The sequence below is a fragment of the Denticeps clupeoides genome, chromosome 8 (assembly GCF_900700375.1).
Source record: "Denticeps clupeoides chromosome 8, fDenClu1.1, whole genome shotgun sequence".
NCBI classification, from domain to species: domain Eukaryota; kingdom Metazoa; phylum Chordata; class Actinopteri; order Clupeiformes; family Denticipitidae; genus Denticeps; species Denticeps clupeoides.
In genome coordinates this window covers 6466088-6487315 of record NC_041714.1, presented here as the reverse complement: position 1 = coordinate 6487315, position 21228 = coordinate 6466088, and the positions used below count along the sequence as shown (strand labels likewise).

The 21228-nt window shown below is 44.3% G+C and overlaps 1 protein-coding gene across 6 annotated transcripts; it reads right to left on the bottom strand.

Annotated features, from left to right (window-relative positions):
* Window positions 1–934: 934 nt before the first annotated feature.
* Window positions 935–19262, bottom strand: rufy2 (RUN and FYVE domain containing 2). 6 transcript variants are annotated; one of them, XM_028989584.1, is made up of 19 exons: window positions 19123–19262; window positions 18357–18531; window positions 15844–16017; window positions 13154–13271; window positions 12581–12682; window positions 12170–12293; window positions 9702–9766; window positions 9519–9584; window positions 6404–6473; window positions 6215–6316; window positions 5883–5999; window positions 5304–5471; window positions 4715–4812; window positions 3494–3613; window positions 3283–3412; window positions 2911–3005; window positions 2761–2809; window positions 2108–2188; window positions 935–1695 (listed from the first exon to the last, which is right to left on the bottom strand). In XM_028989584.1, exons 2-19 carry the CDS (start codon window positions 18421–18423, stop codon window positions 1552–1554), a joined length of 1890 nt encoding a protein of 629 aa, XP_028845417.1. In that variant the 5' UTR covers window positions 18424–18531; window positions 19123–19262; the 3' UTR covers window positions 935–1551. The 6 variants fall into 6 exon arrangements, with proteins under 6 accessions (XP_028845417.1, XP_028845420.1, XP_028845418.1 ...); XM_028989587.1 differs by having other exon boundaries at window positions 18357–18490; window positions 19123–19219; XM_028989585.1 differs by lacking the exon at window positions 19123–19262 and adding an exon at window positions 18802–18917.
* Window positions 19263–21228: the final 1966 nt, after the last annotated feature.

Below are 21228 nucleotides of genomic sequence, written 5' to 3'. Positions count from 1 at the left end.
TTGGACACACCTTCTCATTCAATGCATTTTCTTTATTTTCATGACCATTTACGTTGGTAGATTCTCACTGAAGGCATCAAAACTATGAATGAACACATGTGGAGTTATGTACTTAACAAAAAGTGGAGACCTGACCTCCACAGTCACCGGACCTGAACCCAATCCAGATGGTTTGGGGTGAGCTGGACCGCAGAGTGAAGGCAAAGGGGCCAACAAGTGCTAAACACCTCTGGGAACTCCTTCAAGACTGTTGGAAAAGCATTTCAGGTGGCGACCTCTACCAATGTAAATGGTCATGAAAATAAAGAAAACACATTGAATGAGAAGGTGTGTCCAAACATTTGGCCTGTACTGTACATATCCTGTATTTCTACCTGTTGACACATACAACCGTTGTGTTCGGCCTTTCTGCGTTATTATAGGCCGTGACTCTGAACAAAGCCTTTCTGTTGATACAGTGCAGTGTAAAAGCTGGGAGGAAATGAATTGTGGGACAGATCGCACTACGAAGAACTCATAGTCAGCCCGCTCCTTGTCAGGTCGCTTGTAGCACTCATATAATGCTTTTTTCAAAAGATTCCTTTGAAGGATCTGACAGACAGACAATTCTGTGGACAAAAACAAGGCAATTCAAGCAGCACAGATGCCTATAAAGCTCTCAACATTCCCTCCTCCCTAAATGCTCTTATAGGCATGCATCAGAAACAGGATATTCTGATCAGGACAATTTGAAATTGCCTACATAAAAAAATGTATACATTCATGTCTGACCACGCAGTTGTGAATTTAGAAAAGGCCAAGGCCAATGAGTAATGATGTGGAGAAATTCACTGTGGAACACGCTTCAGCGTTCAAGAGGCTAGGGTGGTGTACAAAATCAAACTAGTCCACAATTTTCAATATTTAAGAAATACTGTACTACCTGATGCTAGTGAAAATTCATCACATGGTTCACACTTACTTTATTTACTGGTTCATTTAGTAAGAATGTGGACGATCTAGTGGGGAATGTTTCTTTGTTAAATAAAGATGGCTGGGCATATAACATTCTCCTCTGAAAAATGATGCCACTTTTGCTTTCAATCCCTCTTCAAGTCCATCTATATTTATAATAAAGGTCAAGATTGTACTTGTGTCCTCCATTGTCTTCAAAATTTGCGACAATAATATTATTAAGTTCAGGTTTCCTGATGAATCATGGCGATTTACACATTAACGCTGACGGCCGTAGATAATAATACATTTTTACTTTCCATCCCACAATGGAAATGTTGCTGAAATGTCACACACATTTTGGCTGCTTACACCTTTAGGCACAAGTGAATACTGAGCATTAATAACAACCAACTCATACTGAAAACCCTCCATTCTGACCTTCATTACACATAAAGTAATGAGAATTTGTGTGTTCATCCTCAACAGAGAGAGGTATACTTCAGCTCTGGAACGTTTCCATCGCGGCAGTGGTCCTGCTATAGAGCTATACTGCATGCTCTACACAGCTCTTCACAGGTGTGTAGTGTAAGAACGCCTCCCATTTCCTCCTGTCCCCTAGGTGGCAGTGGAGGAGCAGCGCTGGAGCAGAAGGGCGTGGCACGTGTCGCACACTCTTACAGGCTTTGGCGAGGCAGGAAGGGGCAGCTCGTTGTCTGAGCAAGCGTTGCAGAAAATCTCACCACAGTTCCTGCAGTGGTGCTGTCGGAATGAAAAACAGTGAATCAAAACCAGTAGAACAGGAACAAAATGGCCCTGATGGTGCATCTGAACTGGAGCTTCTAATAAAGGGGTGTGTCTGCCAATTGCCTGTACAGCTTCTCCAGAAAAAGGAAAAAAAAGAATAAGTTAAATCTACTTTAATGAATATCTGCATTGCATTAGATGCATGTGTTCTACATTAAGTAACTGTCACGTTAGGAAAAGTCAGTATCATGTTTGTATGATTTGAATAATATAATCTTAATGAATATGTACAATTCAGAAACTTATGTACAATTCAGAAACTTAATGAATATGTACAATTCTTTATAATGGTATGTCTGATCTGTTCTGTAAAATAATGCACTGAATACAAGATCAGTTTTACTTCTGCTTTCTACTTGTGGCCAACCTTTCTTCTTGAAATGGAGAACTCCTTGTCACACAGTTTACAGTGTGTGGCATCCTTGTCCTTCAGCCACACCTGGCCACCCTGAAATAGATTGGTGAGAGCTTGAAGCTAATTTAAACATCCAAACCACATGCAAATAACCAAAAGTGAAAGCAAGAAATATATTCACTAAGGAATAATTAAAGGGACCAATACAGTCTAATTTAACTTGCCTAGTTACTAGGGATGTCATTCATACTGGTATATAGATGACACATCAATATCTGAACATTTAAATTTGAAACATTTCAGCTTGATTAATAATATGCATACTATTTTACTATTAATTCAGCTGATCTTCTGGAACAATGGCTTTCGGAGACCACAACGGTGTGAAATACAATCTATATGCCTTGTGTGTTATTAAGCATCATCACAGACAGGCAGCTCCATCTACTGGTGCTTCCTCGTATGACAGTAAAATGCCACTGTGAATTATAAGTTAGTGGTTGGTGGATTGTACACCTTTTTATTTCCATCCATGTATACCAATAATAATCAGGAACATTTCCTGATAATCAATGGAAGAAAAAGGCTTGATTCCAGGCTTACTAGTTATACTCAAAACATGAACACCATCAACACAAGGAATGTTTTCATGTCAGAAGAGCTACCTGAAGAGCTTTATTTGCTTCTTTGATGTCTTCAATCTTCAATTTGGATCTGGAAATATGATTTAATAAGCATGATGCATAATTTAATTTGCACATTTAACAACTGTGTTACAACAATGACAGTGAGAGAATGGGACAGCAAATATTTACTCGCTGAGTTTGTAGCCGAGCTCCTCCAGTGCTTTTTCCTGCTCCTCACAAACGCCTTTAAGCTGCCTGTTCTCATCCTGCAACCTGTGAAACTCCTACACACACACACACACACACACACACACACGCACACACACAAACAAAACATCCCACCTATCACAATATAGATCAGCTAGTCCATGTCAGCTATCCAAGGTAGGTTCTTTCAAAAGGACCATTGTTAACTAGACATGATGGTTATTGTGTCTACACAAGGACAGCTACAATGTAGGAGTCTCAAAGTACAGTGTGATCCTTTCAAAATTGCTAGTAATGATGTCCTATGAGATAAATAAAATGATGTTTAGAACTAAAAAAAGAAGGAAGGTTTACTTTTTTGAGTCCGATTATTTGCTGGGCTTCTGTTCGCAGCTGAAGAACAGTCTTCTGTTCCTTTTCCAGATCGTTTTGTAAGGTCTGTCGCCACTCGCGTTCAATTTTCAGATCTGTCTCTATCTGCAGCCTGAGAATAGAAGAACGGGTTCATTTGAATATTTATGGCAGCGTTAATATCAGAAAAGACTTGTCTTATTGAAACACTCACATCTGCTTCTCCCTCTGGGTGATTTGTTTCAGAACACCGTCCACTTTGCTGGCAAAGTGCTGCTTGAACTTCCGCATGCCGTCTTCGGCCTGGCTACGGTCCTTCTCGGCCTCCTGTAATCTGGTGTAATTCAAACCGAATGGGTAAAACGAGGGATCCCATCACAAGGGGACATGGTGGTGGTGGGGGGGTGAAATGTAAACCAACGACAGAAACCAAAAATGGGGGAAAAGGAGAAGCCAGACAGGAGAGAAGTAGCAGACACCCAGCCAGACAAGTTGAAGGGACAAACTGGCATTGTGCGAGTCCGAATTTTGTCAGAGCTTCACAAAAGACACCACTTAATTCGATTCAAAACATCAAACTTTATTGGCCAACATGTTAAAAGACACACATTTATATTAATTATCAGTGTGTAGTCCAACAGATATTTTGAAATTGTATTTTTTTATGCTTGTTTTATTAATGTTACAGTACCACAATAGTCACAGATTCTATAAAAGCTCCACAGGCCATGGAAACTGACGAGTCCCAAAAAAGAAGGCCATTTCAGGGAGTAGGAAAGCGAAGATCCAGAGTACAGCCAACCCGTAACGTCTACAACGTACTGCATGTTAACAACAGCTTGACAGAGGACGAGTGAATGTTAGGACTCAGAAGGAAATGTCTTTGACGAGCTTGTACTGGTGCTCAGTATCGGTGCTGGCACATTTTACGAAAGACATGGCGAGGGTTCTCGTCTGACTCAGCAGATCTTTATCGCTGCGGGGACGCAGCAGGTATATCAGGGGTGGGAAGGAGGGTCGAGTGTTGAGACACGAGAGATGAATTGGAGGAGAGAAGATGGAAAAAGGGGGGAAAAAAAGGGAAGAACAAAAAGGGAAAGAGGGTGTAAATATCAGTGAATTCCCATGTCAAAAGCCATAAGAAACTGTTCAGCAATGCAGTCATAGAAACAGTCCAGGTAAGATGGCGATAAAGCAATGACAAAGACAGGGAGGGATGGGTCCATGTTGACTGAAACATGACAAGGTTCTGGTGGGACCACTTCACACGAGAAACACAAAGCGCTAAAGCAGATGCTTCACGGCCAAACCTACCAATACGGACATGCAAAGGAATTGCAAAAAGTACATGCCAAAATCTCGCAAACGGACATATAAGGCATGTTCCAGATTAACAAATTAAATGTAAAATGACGTCTAGCAGTAAAGCTCTCACCTCTGTTCTAGCTGCTTCATTGTTGCTGTAATCTGATTGGTCTTCTCTTCTAGTCGTGCAATCATTTCATTCTTCTGTTTCAAGCTGTCGTCAGAGGACTGTTGATACGACACAAACAATAGGTCAGCGAATGCGTCCTGAACGTAATATGTTTTTTAATAAATGGATTTGCCCCTGGAGACAAACAAGCGCATATTTCTGTATTATATGAGGTATATGCACACCATACAGAGTGAGAGAAATTTATCAGAATCCATTGATGGACACCTTGTTGAAGTGGATTATCCTGCTTATACCGAATGTAACTTTTGTTGAAAGAAACGCCCTGTTCTGGACCCAGACTTGCTGCTCTTTCAGCACTTTGCTATGGTAACAGAGATTTGTTCTCTGCCATATGGCATAATGTTCATTCAAAATGCAGACGTAAAGATGACTGGCCAGAGTCCTTCAATCCCTTCATGGTTTAAGTTGAGTTAAGTTATTATTTACAACATTCTCAATACAATAAAACGTGCAGATCTTACAAATTAATAATGTGAATTCCAGAAAACAGACTGTGGCACATCCACTCGAATAAGGTTGGTTATACCTGCATTTTCTGGTACATCTCCACATTAATGGCTTTGACCTCATCCAATTGGTGTCGGAGGCCGATGAGGGTGTCCTGCTTTTCGTGGATGTCTTTCTCCAAAAGCTTCATGGCCATCTCCATCTCTTGCTTCATGCTCACCTGCACCACCAGTTCATTCTCTACATCCTGCAGCAAAATTAGTAACATAATGTGTAATACTTTTATAAAGTCTGGTGGAACATCTTGCATGTTGCTGAAAAAGGAAAGTAATGAACTGAAAAGGCCTCTCTGCTAATTAATCTTGTGAAGGCAGTCCCTGCAAGCCAAAGTCTGATCCACCCAATTCCTGAAGTGCATGTAGAATCTGACACTTATTTTTACTCCAGCCTGGCAGCAGTGTGTGTGTGTGTGTGTGTGTGTGTGTGTGTGTTTAGACAGAGATTTCATTCTTGACAATTTCACAAACACGAAAAGCCCATCTTTTTTATTACGAAGATTTAGAATTAGGTTTAGAATTTATTCTTTTTTTTCTAGACGTGCACATTTTATCTTGTCTGCTGCACTCTAGAATAGTTTCAGCAAATTTGTAGTCCTGACCTGCCGTAGTTGACACTCCTCTCTCAGTTGCCTTCGAGCCTCGTTGTACATCTCATCCAGGCCCTGTCTGGACTGCTTATACGTGTTCAGCTCAACATCCACGTCACCCTGGGTTGCCTGAATACATAACATGTAAATTCATCCATCCACCAATTATCCACCCCTCACTACTCCATCCAAACTGAATACAGGAATTACAGATACCAACTTTTTAGTTTTCTATTATACTGCTGTTTCATATGAACTTTGAAGAAATGTCTTTTACTCTCCTATACCACATGAGGTTTTCAGTTAAAATATCAGTTTCACAAAAGAATGAAAACACACCGTACCTCAAGACGTTGTTGGGCTTTCATCACAATGACTGAGTTTTCAGAGCGAAGCTGGTGGTTCTCTTCCTGAAGTTTAATGATGTTGTTTTTGGCAATGGCAAGCTAGAACACGGGATCCACTGGTCAACAAAGAGTCAAGCCATCACTAACATTCATTCGTAGTCCTACTTAGTCCTCTTGAGTTCTCACCTCCTCAATGAGTTTAGAGTTGGACTTCTCCAGAGAGTCAACTCGTCCTTGCAAACCTTGCACTGATGAACTGTGAAAATTCCATAACAACATCGTTGAATATCAATCTGACAGAAATCTGAATTCAAAATACCTCACTGCTCATCTCAGGCAACAGTCCATACATAAGCAAACTTACACATCAAGTTTACAGTGGTTACGGATAGTATTCAGACCCACTTAAATGTTTCACTCTTCTCCTCATTGATGTACACAGTTTTAAACTGTTAAATGTACAGTATTTCACACCTGGATTTGGGGATCCTCTGCCATTCCTCCTTGCAGATCCGTGGTGGACAACCATTTTTACATCTCTCCAGAGATGTTTAAGTAAGGTTTAAGTCAGGGCTCAGGTTGGGCCATTCAAGAACAGTCACAGCGTTGTTGTGAAGCCACTCCTTTGTTATTTTAGCTGTGTGCTTAGGGTCATTGTCTTGTTGGAAGATAAACCTTTGGCCCAGTATGAGGTCCCGAGCACTCTGGAGAAGTTTTTTGTCCAGGATATCCCTGTACTTGGCAGAATTCATCTTTTGCTGCCACCACCATGCTTCACTATCTGGACTGTATTGGGCAGGTGGCCTCCGTCGACCACACTTCTGTCTCTGAGCTCTTCAGGCAGTTCCTTTGACCTTATGATTCTCATTTGCTCTGACCTGCTTTGTGAGCTGTAAGGTCATATACAGGGAGTGCAGAATTATTAGGCAAATGAGTATTTTGTCCTCATCATCCTCTTCATGCATGTTGTCTTACTCCAAGCTGTATAGGCTCGAAAGCCTACTACCAATTAAGCATATTAGGTGATGTGCATCTCTGTAATGAGAAGGGGTGTGGTCTAAGGACATCAACACCCTATATCAGGTGTGCATAATTATTAGGCAACTTCCTTTCCTTTGGCAAAATGGGTCAAAAGAAGGACTTGACAGGCTCAGAAAAGTCAAAAATAGGGAGATATCTTGCAGAGGGATGCAGCACTCTTAAAATTGCAAAGCTTCTGATGCGTGATCATTGAACAATCAAGCGTTTCATTCAAAATAGTCAACAGGGTCGCAAGAAGCGTGTGGAAAAACCAAGGCGCAAAATAACTGCCCATGAACTGAGAAGTCAAGCGTACAGCTGCCAAGATGCCACTTGCCACCAGTTTGGCCATATTTCAGAGCTGCAACATCACTGGAGTGCCCAAAAGCACAAGGTGTGCAATACTCAGAGACATGGCCAAGGTAAGAAAGGCTGAAAGACGACTACCACTGAACAAGACACACAAGCTGAAACATCAAGACGTCAAGAAATATCTCAAGACGGATTTTTCTACGGTTTTATGGACTGATGAAATGAGAGTGAGTCTTGATGGGCCAGATGGATGGGCCCGTGGCTGGATTGGTAAAGGGCAGAGAGCTCCAGTCCGACTCAGACGCCAGCAAGGTGGAGGTGGAGTACTGGTTTGGGCTGGTATCATCAAAGATGAGCTTGTGGGGCCTTTTCGGGTTGAGGATGGAGTCAAGCTCAACTCCCAGTCCTACTGCCAGTTTCTGGAAGACACCTTCTTCAAGCAGTGGTACAGGAAGAAGTCTGCATCCTTCGAGAAAAACATGATTTTCATGCATCACACGCGTCCAAGTACTCCACAGCGTGGCTGGCAAGAAAGGGTATAAAAGAAGAAAAACTAATGACATGGCCTCCTTGTTCACCTGATCTGAACCCCATTGAGAACCTGTGGTCCATCATCAAATGTGAGATTTACATTTACATTTACGGCATTTGGCAGACGCCCTTATCCAGAGCGACTTACAACGTGCTTTCAAGTTACCATCGATGAAGAGATCAATTCCGGTTCACTAGGACCCCAACTATGAATACATCTATTTAATTCACTCTGTTGTAGATTCTGTACACAAAGTTCGACAACAAGAAAATTACAATTTAATCTAAAATATTCTTTAAAGAGGAAGGTCTTGAGCTGTCGTTTGAAGGTGCTCAGTGACTGAGCTGTTCTGACCTCGAGGGGAAGTTCATTCCACCACCGAGGGGCCAAGACGGAGAAGAGTCTAGATGAATGTTTTCCTTTTACCTTCAGAGATGGAGGGACCAGGCGAGCAGTACTGGAGGCTCGGAGTAAACGAGGTGCAGTGCGGGGTGTAATAAGGGCACATTTACACATTTACAGATTTACAAGGAGGGAAAACAGTACACCTCTCTGAACAGTGTCTGGGAGGCTGTGGTTGCTGCTGCACGCAATGTTGATGGTGAACAGATCAAAACACTGACAGAATCCATGGATGGCAGGCTTTTGAGTGTCCTTGCAAAGAAAGGTGGCTATAGTGGTCGCTGATTTGTTTTTGTTTTGTTTTTGAATGTCAGAAATGTATATTTGTGAATGTGGAGATGTTATATTGGTTTCACTGGTAAAAATAAATAATTGAAATGGGTATATATTTGTTTTTTGTTAGGTTGCCTAATAATTATGCATAGTAATAGTCACCTGCACACACAGATATCCCCCTAAAATAGCTAAAAATAAAAACAAACTAAAAACTACTTCCAAAAACATTCAGCTTTGATATTAATGAGTTTTTTTGGGTTCATTGAGAACATGGTTGTTGTTCAATAATAAAATTATTCCTCAAAAATACAACCTAATAATTCTGCACTCCCTGTATATATACAGGGGTGTGGCTTTCCTGATCAATTCCAAACAGTATAATCATACACAGCTGGACTCAAATGAAGGTGTAGAACCATCTCACGGATGATCAGAAGAAATATATGAGTGTCGCAGCAAAGGGTCTGAATACTTATGATATTGTAATATTCAGTTTTTCTTTGTTAATAAATCTGCTAAAATGTCAACAATTCTGTGTTTCTCTGTCAATATGGGGTGCATTGTGTTTATTAATAATAGTAAAAATGTGCTTAAATGATTTTAGCAAATGGCTGAAGAGGGAAGAATTTAAGATGGTCTGAATACTTTCCATACCCACTACATATGAATACAGATAAAATGTCAACATATAGCTGTAGAGTATCTAATAGAGCATTAGAGGCTATTTTAAGTTTTGTGCATCAAAAAAATGTCACTTACTTAAGTTGCCTGTTCAGTTCTTCAACATAGTTTTTTTGGTCCAAAATAGCGGCTATTTGTCCATTTCTATTGAAAAAGGTCAGAGTAAAATTACATTTGCATACTACCTGCTGTCCCAGAATATTAATAAATAAATACTGTAATTTTCATCTATGAAAATTCAAAGATCCATGGTTACATTACCTCTCTTCACTTCTGTAGTCATCAATGTCATTCTTCAGGTACATGGAGAAGTCAATAACACCAACCTGTGTAAAACAAAATAAAAGTATTGCATGACACTCCTATTATTTCTTTTTAATATCCAAATCACTGAACAGCCATTAATTTACATGGCTGTCACTGAACAGTAGTTTACATGGCCGCACGCTCTGTCATGTCAGCACAACCAGGAGAATGAAGACCAAACCCCGGACCCAATCATTCCTGCTTCTTATATCCCGGCCCCCGTATCGTGGACCCTCCTGTAGGAAGTGGTCTCCAGTCACACCTACATGCCGGCTACCTTCTGGCCCCATGCTCTCCAGTGGGGACATAATGACACCCTGGCCAAACACCCCGGATGACATCGCATCCAGGCATTGATCCAGCATGTTTTTTTGGTGGCCAGGTTTGCCGACTAACATCACAGAATTTGTGGCAGCCTGCACCGTCTGTGCTGCACACAGGTCCCAAGGTCCCCTCCTGCCACTCTCTCGGCCCCACAGGCCATGGTCACACGTCTCCATGGAATTTGTAACCGGCATGCCTCTCTGACAAGGGAAAGTGAAGTCCTTGTGAAACACTGCATCACAGCACACGTTAACACAACAAAATGTGTCCTCTGCTTTTAACCATCACCGTTGGTGAGCAGCGGGCAGCCATGACAGGCGCCCGGGGAGCAGTGTGTGGGGACGGTGCTTTGTTCAGTGGTACCTTGGCGGACCGGGATTCGAACCGGCAACCTTCTGATTACGGGGTCGCTTCCTTAACTGCTAGGCCACCACTGCCCCAGACTATGGGGAAGACTATGGTTCTGGTACTGGTGGACTGTTTCTCAAAGACTGCAAACTTTGTCTCTGCCAAGACACTCCACAGCCGCCGAGACAGCTTCTATCATGATTCGTGAAGTGGTGCGCCACTATGGACCTCCAGTGGACATCATGTGGACCTCCACTCACCCTTCAAGCCGTCCACGGGTCACCAATACACCTGTTATCCAATCGACACCACCGAGCGTCCGGTTCTGGTCGTCAATCAGTGCGTTGGCGAGCTGCAACAGACCTGGGCCTTGGTTCATCGGTCCTTGGGTCGGAGTGCGGAGGCCATGAGGTGATGGGTGGACCAGCAGCGTGCCTTGCTGTACCACCCGAGTTATCCTATGGGGGTCGCCACCAGGGGCCTCCCAGTGCCAATCTCAGCCAAAACTCTGCGGAAGGCTCTCACCTCTCCTGTCCTAAACCCCGCAGCCTCCCCCTCCTCGCCTGGTGCATGGCACCCTAACCTTCATGGTCCGCTGGCCCGGGGGACCGATCCTGGGTTCCCTGTCGTGACATCCTGGATCCCTCTCTCCTCCAGGAATTCCATGACACCCATCCTGCAGCGCCCGGCCCATCTGGCACCAGGTCTAGAGGGGGAAGTCCTGTCACGGCTGCCACCCCAGCTCCAGGCCCACAGGGGCGTGCACGCTCACCCCATGCAACCGACCCGGAAGCAGGCGGGACCCATGTCAAACCGGGAAGTATTTATTTCATGACTTTTCACGCCCCAGACGATCCTACAGCTTTTGTCTTCTGGTACCAACCATTTTTGCCCGACTATTCTCCAGCCTGCCGTGTTCTCCTACAGCTACTCCATGGAAACCCAAGCACCCAGCCCCGCTTCTTCATGCAGCTCTCCTATGGCCAAAAGAGCCCACAAACTGTTTCCCTGTGTTGGACGGCTGCACCCCCACTCTACTACCGCTGCTGCATCCCCACAGCCCTCCAACGCTGCTACAGTCCCGCTCTTCTCTCGGCGCCTTTTCTGCCGTCAGGTGAGCGCTCATTGTAGCAAATTGTGATGTGAATAGATGTGATAGAAGTGAAGTGAAGTGATTGTCACATGTTTTACACAGCAGCACAGCACACGGTGCACACACTGAAATTTGTCCTCTGCATTTAACCCATCACCCTGAGTGAGCAGTGGGCAGCCATGACAGGCGCCCGGGGAGCAGTGTGTGGGGACGGTGCTTTACTCAGTGGCACCTCAGTGGCACCTTGGCGGATCAGGATTCGAACTGCCAACCTTCTGATTACGGGGCCGCATTGATAATAGTGATCAAATCGAATCGTGAGACCAGTGACGGTTCACACCACTAAAGGCCATCTGAAACACCATCCGCTAGCTAACAACATTCCTCAGCTAGGTCTGCGAGATGACTGCATCAAACGACTTGACATTTACTAAACATTAATTACACACATTTACACATCCATCCTCACTACATTGGATTATGGCATGTCAGCGTGTTACACAACACAACCTCTGAGCCGTGCTTCCTGCAAAAACCTGACTCAAGGAGCTGGGGAGGAAAAAAACATTTAAAAAAAAAACGCTGAAAAAGCAAACTGATCTCCACACACTGCGATCTCCACCCGCAGTGTCCTGTGAGTGAAAAGGCGGCCACTAACCTGTGTGTCTAGGTCTTCTCCCTTCACACACAGGTTTGCATCAATCACATTGAGTCCGACCAGAAGCCCGACGATGACGGCGCCCTCCTCCTCCAGCATCACGGCAGAGCTCTCGTAGAACTCGCTGTCACACACAAACCCCCAACACACTCAAGACACACTCAGATAAATATGAAGCACAGTGTCTGCCTGTTAATATAGCACATCATTAATATAGAAGGTGTAAACGAAAGGAACGTAAATGACTGTAACGGTTATAATAATCAGAATAGAAATACAGGAGGACCCTGGTCAGAGTGCAGATGTCGGACCAGACTCTGAAACCACTTCCTGTCTAGGTCTCATTTCCCTTCATTCGCAGTTCACGTAAAGAAGAGCAACGCGGTCTTTGGCCCTGTATCCACCCGTTACCTCAGGAGGTCCTTCCTGGTTATCAGACAACGCAGGTAATCTGCGAGTCTCTTCTGCATGAGTGCCAGACGCAGCCAGGCTCTCGCTCTTCCCAGAGGGGTCCTGGCATGGAACAAGAAACACATATACAGCACATTTTAGGACGAATTCTACTCCAATGTTGAGTGAGTATTAATATTTCAGCACCTGAATGAGGATGGCCTGTGTGAATAGGCAGGATGGTGTGAATAGGCAGAATACGGTTAATATGGCTGAATCAATGGGAAATGCATGATAAGTAGATTGCAAATTAGCGGATCAAACAAAAGCACCAGAGATTTGCTGGAGCACTAATGCCATCAAATGGAAACGTGTCCATCAGAGTCACTAAGTGCTGAGCCTCCTCTGTGATTTCAAAGCACTTCCTCTTTCAGAGCGAGTCTGTACTGAGAAGCCAAGGAGGAACTGTAACGTTCTTCATGAACCAGGTGACCTTCCCAACATAAAACAAGTTCACTGGGCCAGACACAAGAATCGCAGGGGACAGTACTGTTATAAACCAAAAGAAAAAAAAAACAACAAAAGAGAACATACTTGAGTCCTGGGAGATCTCTGACGCTGGCAGCAATCTCTCCTGCTTCAGGACAGAGCTTCTCCACCAGCTCCAGCGGCCCCCACAGAGACTTGTTGTAGCCAAGAAATGACTTCTTCACTAAGGAAGACAATTAAAAGGCAAACCCACTTGAGACACTGGAGCTCATAGTTTGGAACAGGGTGGAATAATAAGTGTTACAGGAGAGGAGAACCAGGAACTTGAGGTTCCTGCAACATTATTCTGTACATTAATCTGCAACCTTATTCTGTAGTTACTGTGTTACACACCTGGGTGTGTGAAGTAATGACTTCAAATCAGCCAGAATGAAGAAGTACAGTCGTGGTCAAAAGTTTGGAGAATGACACAAATACTGTGGAGTGTTGAAGTATAATTACAAGCATTTTAGTTTCAAAGGCTTTTATTGACAGTTACATTACAAAGAGTCCATATTTGCAGTGTTGGCCCTTTTTTCAAGACCTCTGCAATTTGCCTGCAATTCGTTTTGGTCCCTGAGCCACTTAGTTCTCACTTTGGCCTTATGGCACGGTGCTCCATCATGCTGGAGTGTTCTTCACCAAACTGTTCTTGGACGGGTCCCCCCCAATTCATCTGATGACTCTTCATAACATTCTGGAGTATATGCGAATTGTCATAATAAAAAATGGAAGCAGCAAACTTTGTGAAAACCAGTATTTGTATCATTCACAAAACTTTTGGTCACGACTATAGAGAGCTGAGTGCGAAGCTGTCTATTGTCCCCACTGCTGCTGCTAGTTTACTTAATTTTTTCATGGTGTGTGAGTCGCTTTCAGGTTATTTATCATGACTTGGCCCCAACCATAAATATATGCAATTCTGCATGGTAACCACAGATAAACACAACAGCATCAGGGCTAAAACCTGCATATACAGTAGGTTGCAAAAGTATTCTGCCCCCCTTTTTCCACATTTTGTCACAATACAGCCACAAACATGAATCTATCATATTGGAATTCCAAGTGAAAGACCAATACAAAGTCTTTTAGGGTATGTCTCTACCAGCTTTGCACATCCAGAGACTGAAATTCTTGCCCATTCTTCTTTGCCAATCAGCTCCAGATCAGTCAGATTAGATGGACAGCATTTGTGAACAGTAGTTTTTCAGATCCTGCCACAGATTCTTGATTGGATTTAGGCCTTGTCTTGGTAGATTTACAGTTGTGCCATACTTCTTCTATTTCTGAATGATCGTTTGAAAAGTGCTCCGTGGGATGTTCAAGGCTTGGTAAATCTTTTTGTTGCCTAAACCTGCTTTAAATTTCTCAATAACTTTATCCTTTACCTGTCTGGTACGTTCTTTGGATCTCATGGTGTTGTTGCTACCAATGTTCTCTTAAACAACCTCTGAGGCCATCACAGAGCAGCTGTATTTGTACTGACATTAGATTACACACAGGTGCACTGGTAGTAGCCTAGTGGGTAAGACACTCGCCTGTGAACCAGAAGACCCGGGTTCAAATCCCACTTACTACCATTGTGTCCCTGAGCAAGACACTTAACCTTAAGTTGCTCCAGGGGGACTGTCCCTGTAAAATACTGATTGTAAGTCGCTCTGGATAAGGGCGTCTGATAAATGCTGTAAATGTAAATGTAAATTTAGTCATTAGCACTCATCAGGCATGTCTATGGGCAACTGACTGCACTCAGACCAAAGAAGGCTGAATAATTATGCACTTACCCCGCTTTTCAGTTAGTTATGTGTAGTGCTGCACGATTAATCTAATCGCAATCATAATCGCGATGTCAGTCTGTGCGATTACATGAACGCAAAAAGCTGCAATTTAAATGTGACGTGTTTGGTCACATGACTTTCGATTCGGTTCAATGGAGACCTTAGACTCGTGACTCAGATAACATATGGGTACACGTACGTCAACGTCGCCGCCATATTGCGATAGGCACTGCTGTGGCGTGAAGCATATACATGTCTATGGAGGGAACAGCTAGCAAAGCTATGCATCCCTGTGTTTAAGTCAGCCTCCAAACAACGTTTTGGTTCAACGTAAGAACTATAATACGGGATTTTATAATATCCAAATATAATCAAAACAGTTGTTTAGCCTTACCAGGGTTTGTCGTTCGACAGTAATGTTTTTTTTAAGTAAATACTTTTTTGTGATTATTTAATTTAGTAGAATATTGTATTTTGAAAGCACTGGGCATTTCAAGTTGTTATAAGTAGTTTGTATGTTTTGAAATTAAACATTTAACTATTAGTAATTTGTATGCAACTTTTCATTGATATACAAGCAAGTGCCCTTTATCATATCGCAATCGCATATCGCAATATTGATCTCAATAATTGCAATATGTCTTTTTCCCCAAATCGTGCAGCCCTACTTAAGTGTAAAAGATGTTTGGAATCATGTATGATTTTTGTTCCACTTCGCAAGTGTACACCACTTTGTATTGGTCTTTCACTTGGAATTCCAATAAAATAGATTCATGTTTGTGGCTGTAATGTGACAAAATGTGGAGAAGTTCAAGGGGGCTGAATACTTTTGCAACCCACTGTATGTTTTATTACTTATTATATCAGCAATCTGAGAAGGAAAAACACGTTATAAATTCTTGTCAAACTGAATAACACACATTGGCCAAGTATTAGACCCTCCCTACACACAAGCCTTTTTCAAAGCATGAAAAATACCTTTCAGGCCATGTTTAAGGCAGTGCTCCATGACCACGAAGAACTGCTGAAGCGGGGGATAATCGGAGTCCAAAGTGCGGCCAAAACTCAGAGCGGACTCGATCAGACCCTTGATGCTCAGCTTGGCCATGTTCAGTAGATTGGCACGTTCAACCGCCATGGGGTCTTGGTAGGCTGGAATGGAACGAACAAGACACACATCATGAAAGCAGCCTGGTATACAGTGGTACACTACTTATGACGTTAACAAGCCTAATGTCTAATTTGACCAAAACAAACCCCACTGTGCACTGACAAATGAATCTCATAATCAAGGCATCGTGATGCAGTGGTGAATGATTCTGCATCGATGCAGTGATCGAATTATATCATAATGACGTTGCTTGTTAAAAACCTTGTTAGAAAGTTGTCCCGCTGGTGGCTGTATCTCGTCTCATCCCACTGATATTATTTGAAAACATAATGTGAAGTAATGTACAAAAATCGAGGGGATGCACTGCGACTTCGAACTGATGACATGGTATTCGTAATCGAATCGAATCATGAAGACAGCGAAGGTTCGCACCTCTAATATGTAGTAAGTTACATGTGTAATGTAACTTATAAGGCCCTAAAAAATGCAAATGAAAAAAATATATATTTCCTTTTGCTTGAATGTTTTGTCAACAAAATGTAAGGCTATAATCTTGTAATGTTTGTCTCGTTACAACGTTCCCAGGACATTGTAGATATTTTGCTGGCGTCAGGGACCTGCTACTGATAATCGGGAGATGCCGGGCTTCCAAAATTGTGGGGTCTTTCTAAGTTCGGTGTACTGGATCTGCATGCGGTTTTGTAAATGTCTGTCATATTGGGGCTCCTGACTGGCACAAATTAATTTCCTCCAAGCTATCAGCCTCTGTGGTGCGGGGAATTTTGGCTCCAAATCTGAATGAATCAAGAAACAAATTAAACCATTAAACACGCGCCGGTGAAACACTGTACAGTCAAACTACAGAATTTCCTGTTTCATGCAACCCTTACTGTCACTGGACAGAGACAACAAGACAGTTATACCGAAAGCACGAATGAATGTAAATCCTGCTGTAAATACACCGAGTGGGTCTGAGGAAGGGGGACTGGTGGGGCGGGGTGCAGAGAGTGCACAACATGGCGTGGCAGCGATTCACACTGATCATGTCCTGTCCCTGTGGCCATGTTCACCGAGAAAAGCAGAAGCAGGATTACAGCACGACGACATGAACCTAAAACGGAGGATTTTTTTTTTTACAATACAACAAGATTGGGGAAAAAATGAGAAAAAATAAAAGATTTTTTTGCTGGTGCTGTGCCTGATTTTTTAGTATTTTTTTGTGTTGTAGACCAATCACACAGCAGAGTCAGGGGACACACTGGTCACATGGTGACAGCATCAGCCGGGGATGGGTGGGGACAAGCTATTATTTTAATGTCAGCCCTGGTAGAGCAATCCCTCGAACACCATGCGGACTAAATCAGACCCTGCCAGTGGAATAACTACAAAGGGCAACACAAATCGTCAATTGATCGCAACGATAATTGCAAATGAAATGTGAAGGTGGCATGACGTCATCCCAGGCGGCCCGTCCCCACGTCACCGCCGCCCAACTCACCCCTGCCGCCCCAGTCCTCCGGGAAAGCGGCGCTTTTGTGCTCCGCCACCTTGGGGAGCACATGGATGCTCCCCGAGAAGGTTTCGGACGCTTTCCTCGCCAGGGCGAATATCGGCGCCTGCCACCTCCCATCCCCGGACTTCGTGTTGCTGCTGCTGCTGCTGCTGCTGGAGGCGGCGGCGGCACCGGCACCGAGCGCCTTCTCCCCGCCAGACCTGTCCTCCTGCAGCCGGAGGATGCCGAAGACCTGCGCCTTCTCCTTGCTGCCCTCCGCCTCGGCCAAGCTGAAGTCGTGCTCCGCGGCCGCGGCCATCGCGGAAAAGCCTGGCGACGGTGTTTCACCTGACAGCGAGCGGGGCGGGAGGGTCCCGGGTGGCGCTCATTAACAACGCCGGGTCCGAAGCCACCCTGTCCGGGGAGATTCCCCTCTTCCGGGCCCGGCTACCTACATCCTGCGCGCGTCTACGGCGTCGAGCTCCCGAACGCGGCGACGCGTGGTTCGGAACGAGACGGTCTTTTCCCCCCTCCCGGCGCGGAGCAGAGCTGTTTACCCGCCGCTCTCCCCGAGTCCTACTGCGACCGAGGGGCGGCGTCGAAACGCCCCGGGGACACAAAAGCGGAGAAGCGGCGGCGCTACGTCACCCTGCTGCCGAGCGGCGGCCTCTGCTGCCCCCTGGCGGCCTGCCGGCGTGTGGCAGGAGAGCCGCAGAGCTTTCTCCTCGGGAGCGAATTAAATACCAGTGAAGCGTTGTAGGCCCTGTCTTGTCATAACGTACACACATAAAACAGTGAAGTGGGAAATTAAATTACACCAGTAGGATTGATCATTAAAAAACAATTAACAGGCTCCAGTATGGAGGCATGTGATGCTTCGTGACGTACCATGGCTGTATGCCAGATGTTCCATGCTGTCACCGTCCCAGCGGTGGAGGCTCGGAGAGGTGTACATCGGCGCAGATCCGGGTAAAGTTGGTCAAAGGTCCACCTCACTGTTCACTGTTCACCTCCTCCACCACCTGTAGGCGACAGTCTGGACTGCAGCAGCAAAACAAGGCCGCTGTCACCAGCACAGACCGGTGAATGTTGTCAGAAGGGGTTATTTTCTTCTGCGCCTCACCATCACGGCAAAAGTGAGGTGATTTACCAAATACATGTTGAGTTGCTCGGGGTGAAAGAAAACATCACATTGCAGGTATTCAGAAGTCAATGCATTCTTGACCCTGTTCAATGATTAACTCTGTCTCACCTAAACCGAAAACCCAACTGAAATGTGCAGAAATGACATGAATACGATCGTAATTCATCAAACACAAAAAAGAAAACTTACCATATTTGCCAAAGGGCAGAGTGCAGAGCATTAAACCAGCCTTCCAGCTACTACTTCCACGCCCGACGCAGTCCGTCTGCTGATTAACTCCACCGGCCTGTATCATATGACTGTGATTTCCTGCCTCGCTCGCTTCAGAGGGGGGAAAAGCCCTCACATGGCCAGAGGCTAGCATGCATGGTGGCTCAGCAGAAACACTTTATTACGCTTTATTAAGCTTCAGACACGAGGGTGGGAAGTGCTGTTTGTTTCTGGTGTTGCCCCCAACTGCCCTGTCCTGGGTGATGACCGGACCAACGTGACAATAATGAAAAACCGTACCTTGCTTTGGCTTGAGCCAGAATCGGGCGGAGGATGATTCAGCTGTGTTTGGCCAGGAGGCCCCGCATCCCTGTACGGTGCAGCAGAGACGGGATATCGCCGGGTGGAACGGCGACACAGTGGGTGGGATGCAGAAGCGAGGGGTCGCTGGGGGAGGAGCCTCAGGCTGACACAGAGTGGAGTGCTGAGCGTGGCGTAGCGGAAAGGGGTCCGTGTCAGGCAGCCAATCGGTGCTCGGCTGCAGTGAATGGAGGGTTCAGGAAGTTCAGGAAATGGCATTCTCATCATATCTCTGTGGTGCAGAGAAAATATTCATTTGAAATAAAAAATGGTATTTGATGCAATATTTAGCACAGAATAATTGTTTTTATAAACAACAACAATATTAATAATAACATTTTGTTCCATTTGATAAGCAGCATTAAAAACAAATAAAATTCTACATGGTTTCCTGATTCACTTGACAGGAAATCTTGGCAGATGTATTACATTTTAATAAGTGACACACGTCCTCTTCAACGTGTTATTTCCACAAGAGGGCGGTGTTTAACATGGTTGTGGAGTCTGGAGCCACACTTTGTGTCTGACGTTACTAGCACCTCATCTGTGAATCTATATTCACAGTCATATCATGTCATACAAAAATTGCTGCATAATCTGTAGGTCTTACGAATATTTCCAATAGTTGTTCAATAGTCGCGAAGCTTGGGAAAAAAGTCCCGTGTGTGAATATTTATACATGTATGAGCTGGCAGTGTATTATTTTCTCATCATTTTCATTGCATGTAATAAACTGTTGATTTTCCCAACATGTAATTCATCTCCCGCAGAAGGTTATGGTCACATAACTGCATTAGAAATGTAAATACAGTTCTGCATGCATTAATAGCAGCAGGGACTTGGTCATCTGAACTCTCAGTGCGTCCTCACAGTTCCGATGAGGCCAGGCCAGCTGGCACAGTGATGTGAAGTCACATTTGATGGAGTTCAAAGAGCTCTCCAAATGTGACTCCCTGAAACCACCTCTGATTACCTCGTAATTCGTTGCACGCCCTCTCCTGTGGCTTCTTTGCATGCAGAATGCAGCCAATCGGACATGGGTAACGAAAGAGAGAATCAATCAGTATCACGACGGCTCATTTTGTTCCTCTTGCACTTGTCCATGGTTGTGAGGAGAGCATGCCTTCATTATTTCTGATTGTTGCAGGGCGTGACGAATGCTAATGTGTGTGAGCGTCTCAAGTGACTGAAAATGTTTGCATGCTGGCTCCTGACATTGCCAGACACTCGACCTCATGTTACATGCCTGACCCAGATATAATGACGGTTTAATGAAAGATGCTCTTTCACATCCAGGATTTGCATATCTATTGGATATTCCATTTAAATTATAATAAGGTCCATCATCTGCTCATTCATGTAATCTTTCACTGTACTGATACTGCATCGTTGACTCTTTTGACGGCTCTTGGTTAGGAGAAACTACAGTTTATACTATAAATCCCATTTTATTTATAAAGCACTTTTTACAATGTACAAATGCCTCACAGTAGAGCAGTGGTCAAGACCTCTAGTGTCACGATCCGGTCCGAAATGGGGGTTACTCCGGTCCGGGATCCGTTGTCATGTGTAATGTTCCCTAATCGTTTTCACCTGTGTTAATTGAATAAAGCTGCCCTGTTCGTTTCTGTCCGCTGTCAGGTCTTTGAAGTTATGTTCCATGTTCACCAGTGTCTACGTCTCGGATGTCTCCCCTGTCTTGTGATTCACCATTAAAACCCCTGTTTCGTGATGTCAGGTGAAAGCGTCCTTCATTCCTCGTCTCCTCGTCACTCTTCGTCCACCTCTCCGTTCACCCGCCTCGTCATGCCCGCATGGACGTGACACTCTAGTGAGCAGTGGCAAGGAAAAAGGAAGAATCCTTGAGAGAAAGGGGAACCCATCCTCTGGTCAGCACTGGATAACCCTGGGATGTTCAGGGAGATTTATCCAGAAAATCAGAATCAGAATCAGAATCGTATTTATTGGCCAAGTAAGTCCAAGCACATACAAGGAATTTGATTCCGGTAGATGGTGTCTCTCAAGTACAGTGTAGGAAAAAACAAC

Bases quoted from the DNA above. Each gene is read 5' to 3' on its own strand.
- rufy2 (XM_028989583.1), bottom strand. From the start codon at position 17,787: ATGGCCGCGGCCGCGGAGCACGACTTCAGCTTGGCCGAGGCGGAGGGC. The intron at 16,018-17,474 runs GTGAGTTGGGCG...GTTCCATTCCAG, and splicing joins GGAGGACTGGGGCGGCAGGG to CCTACCAAGACCCCATGGCG. The intron at 3,413-3,493 runs GTGAGTGTTTCA...TTCTATTCTCAG, and splicing joins ACCCAGAGGGAGAAGCAGAT to GCTGCAGATAGAGACAGATC.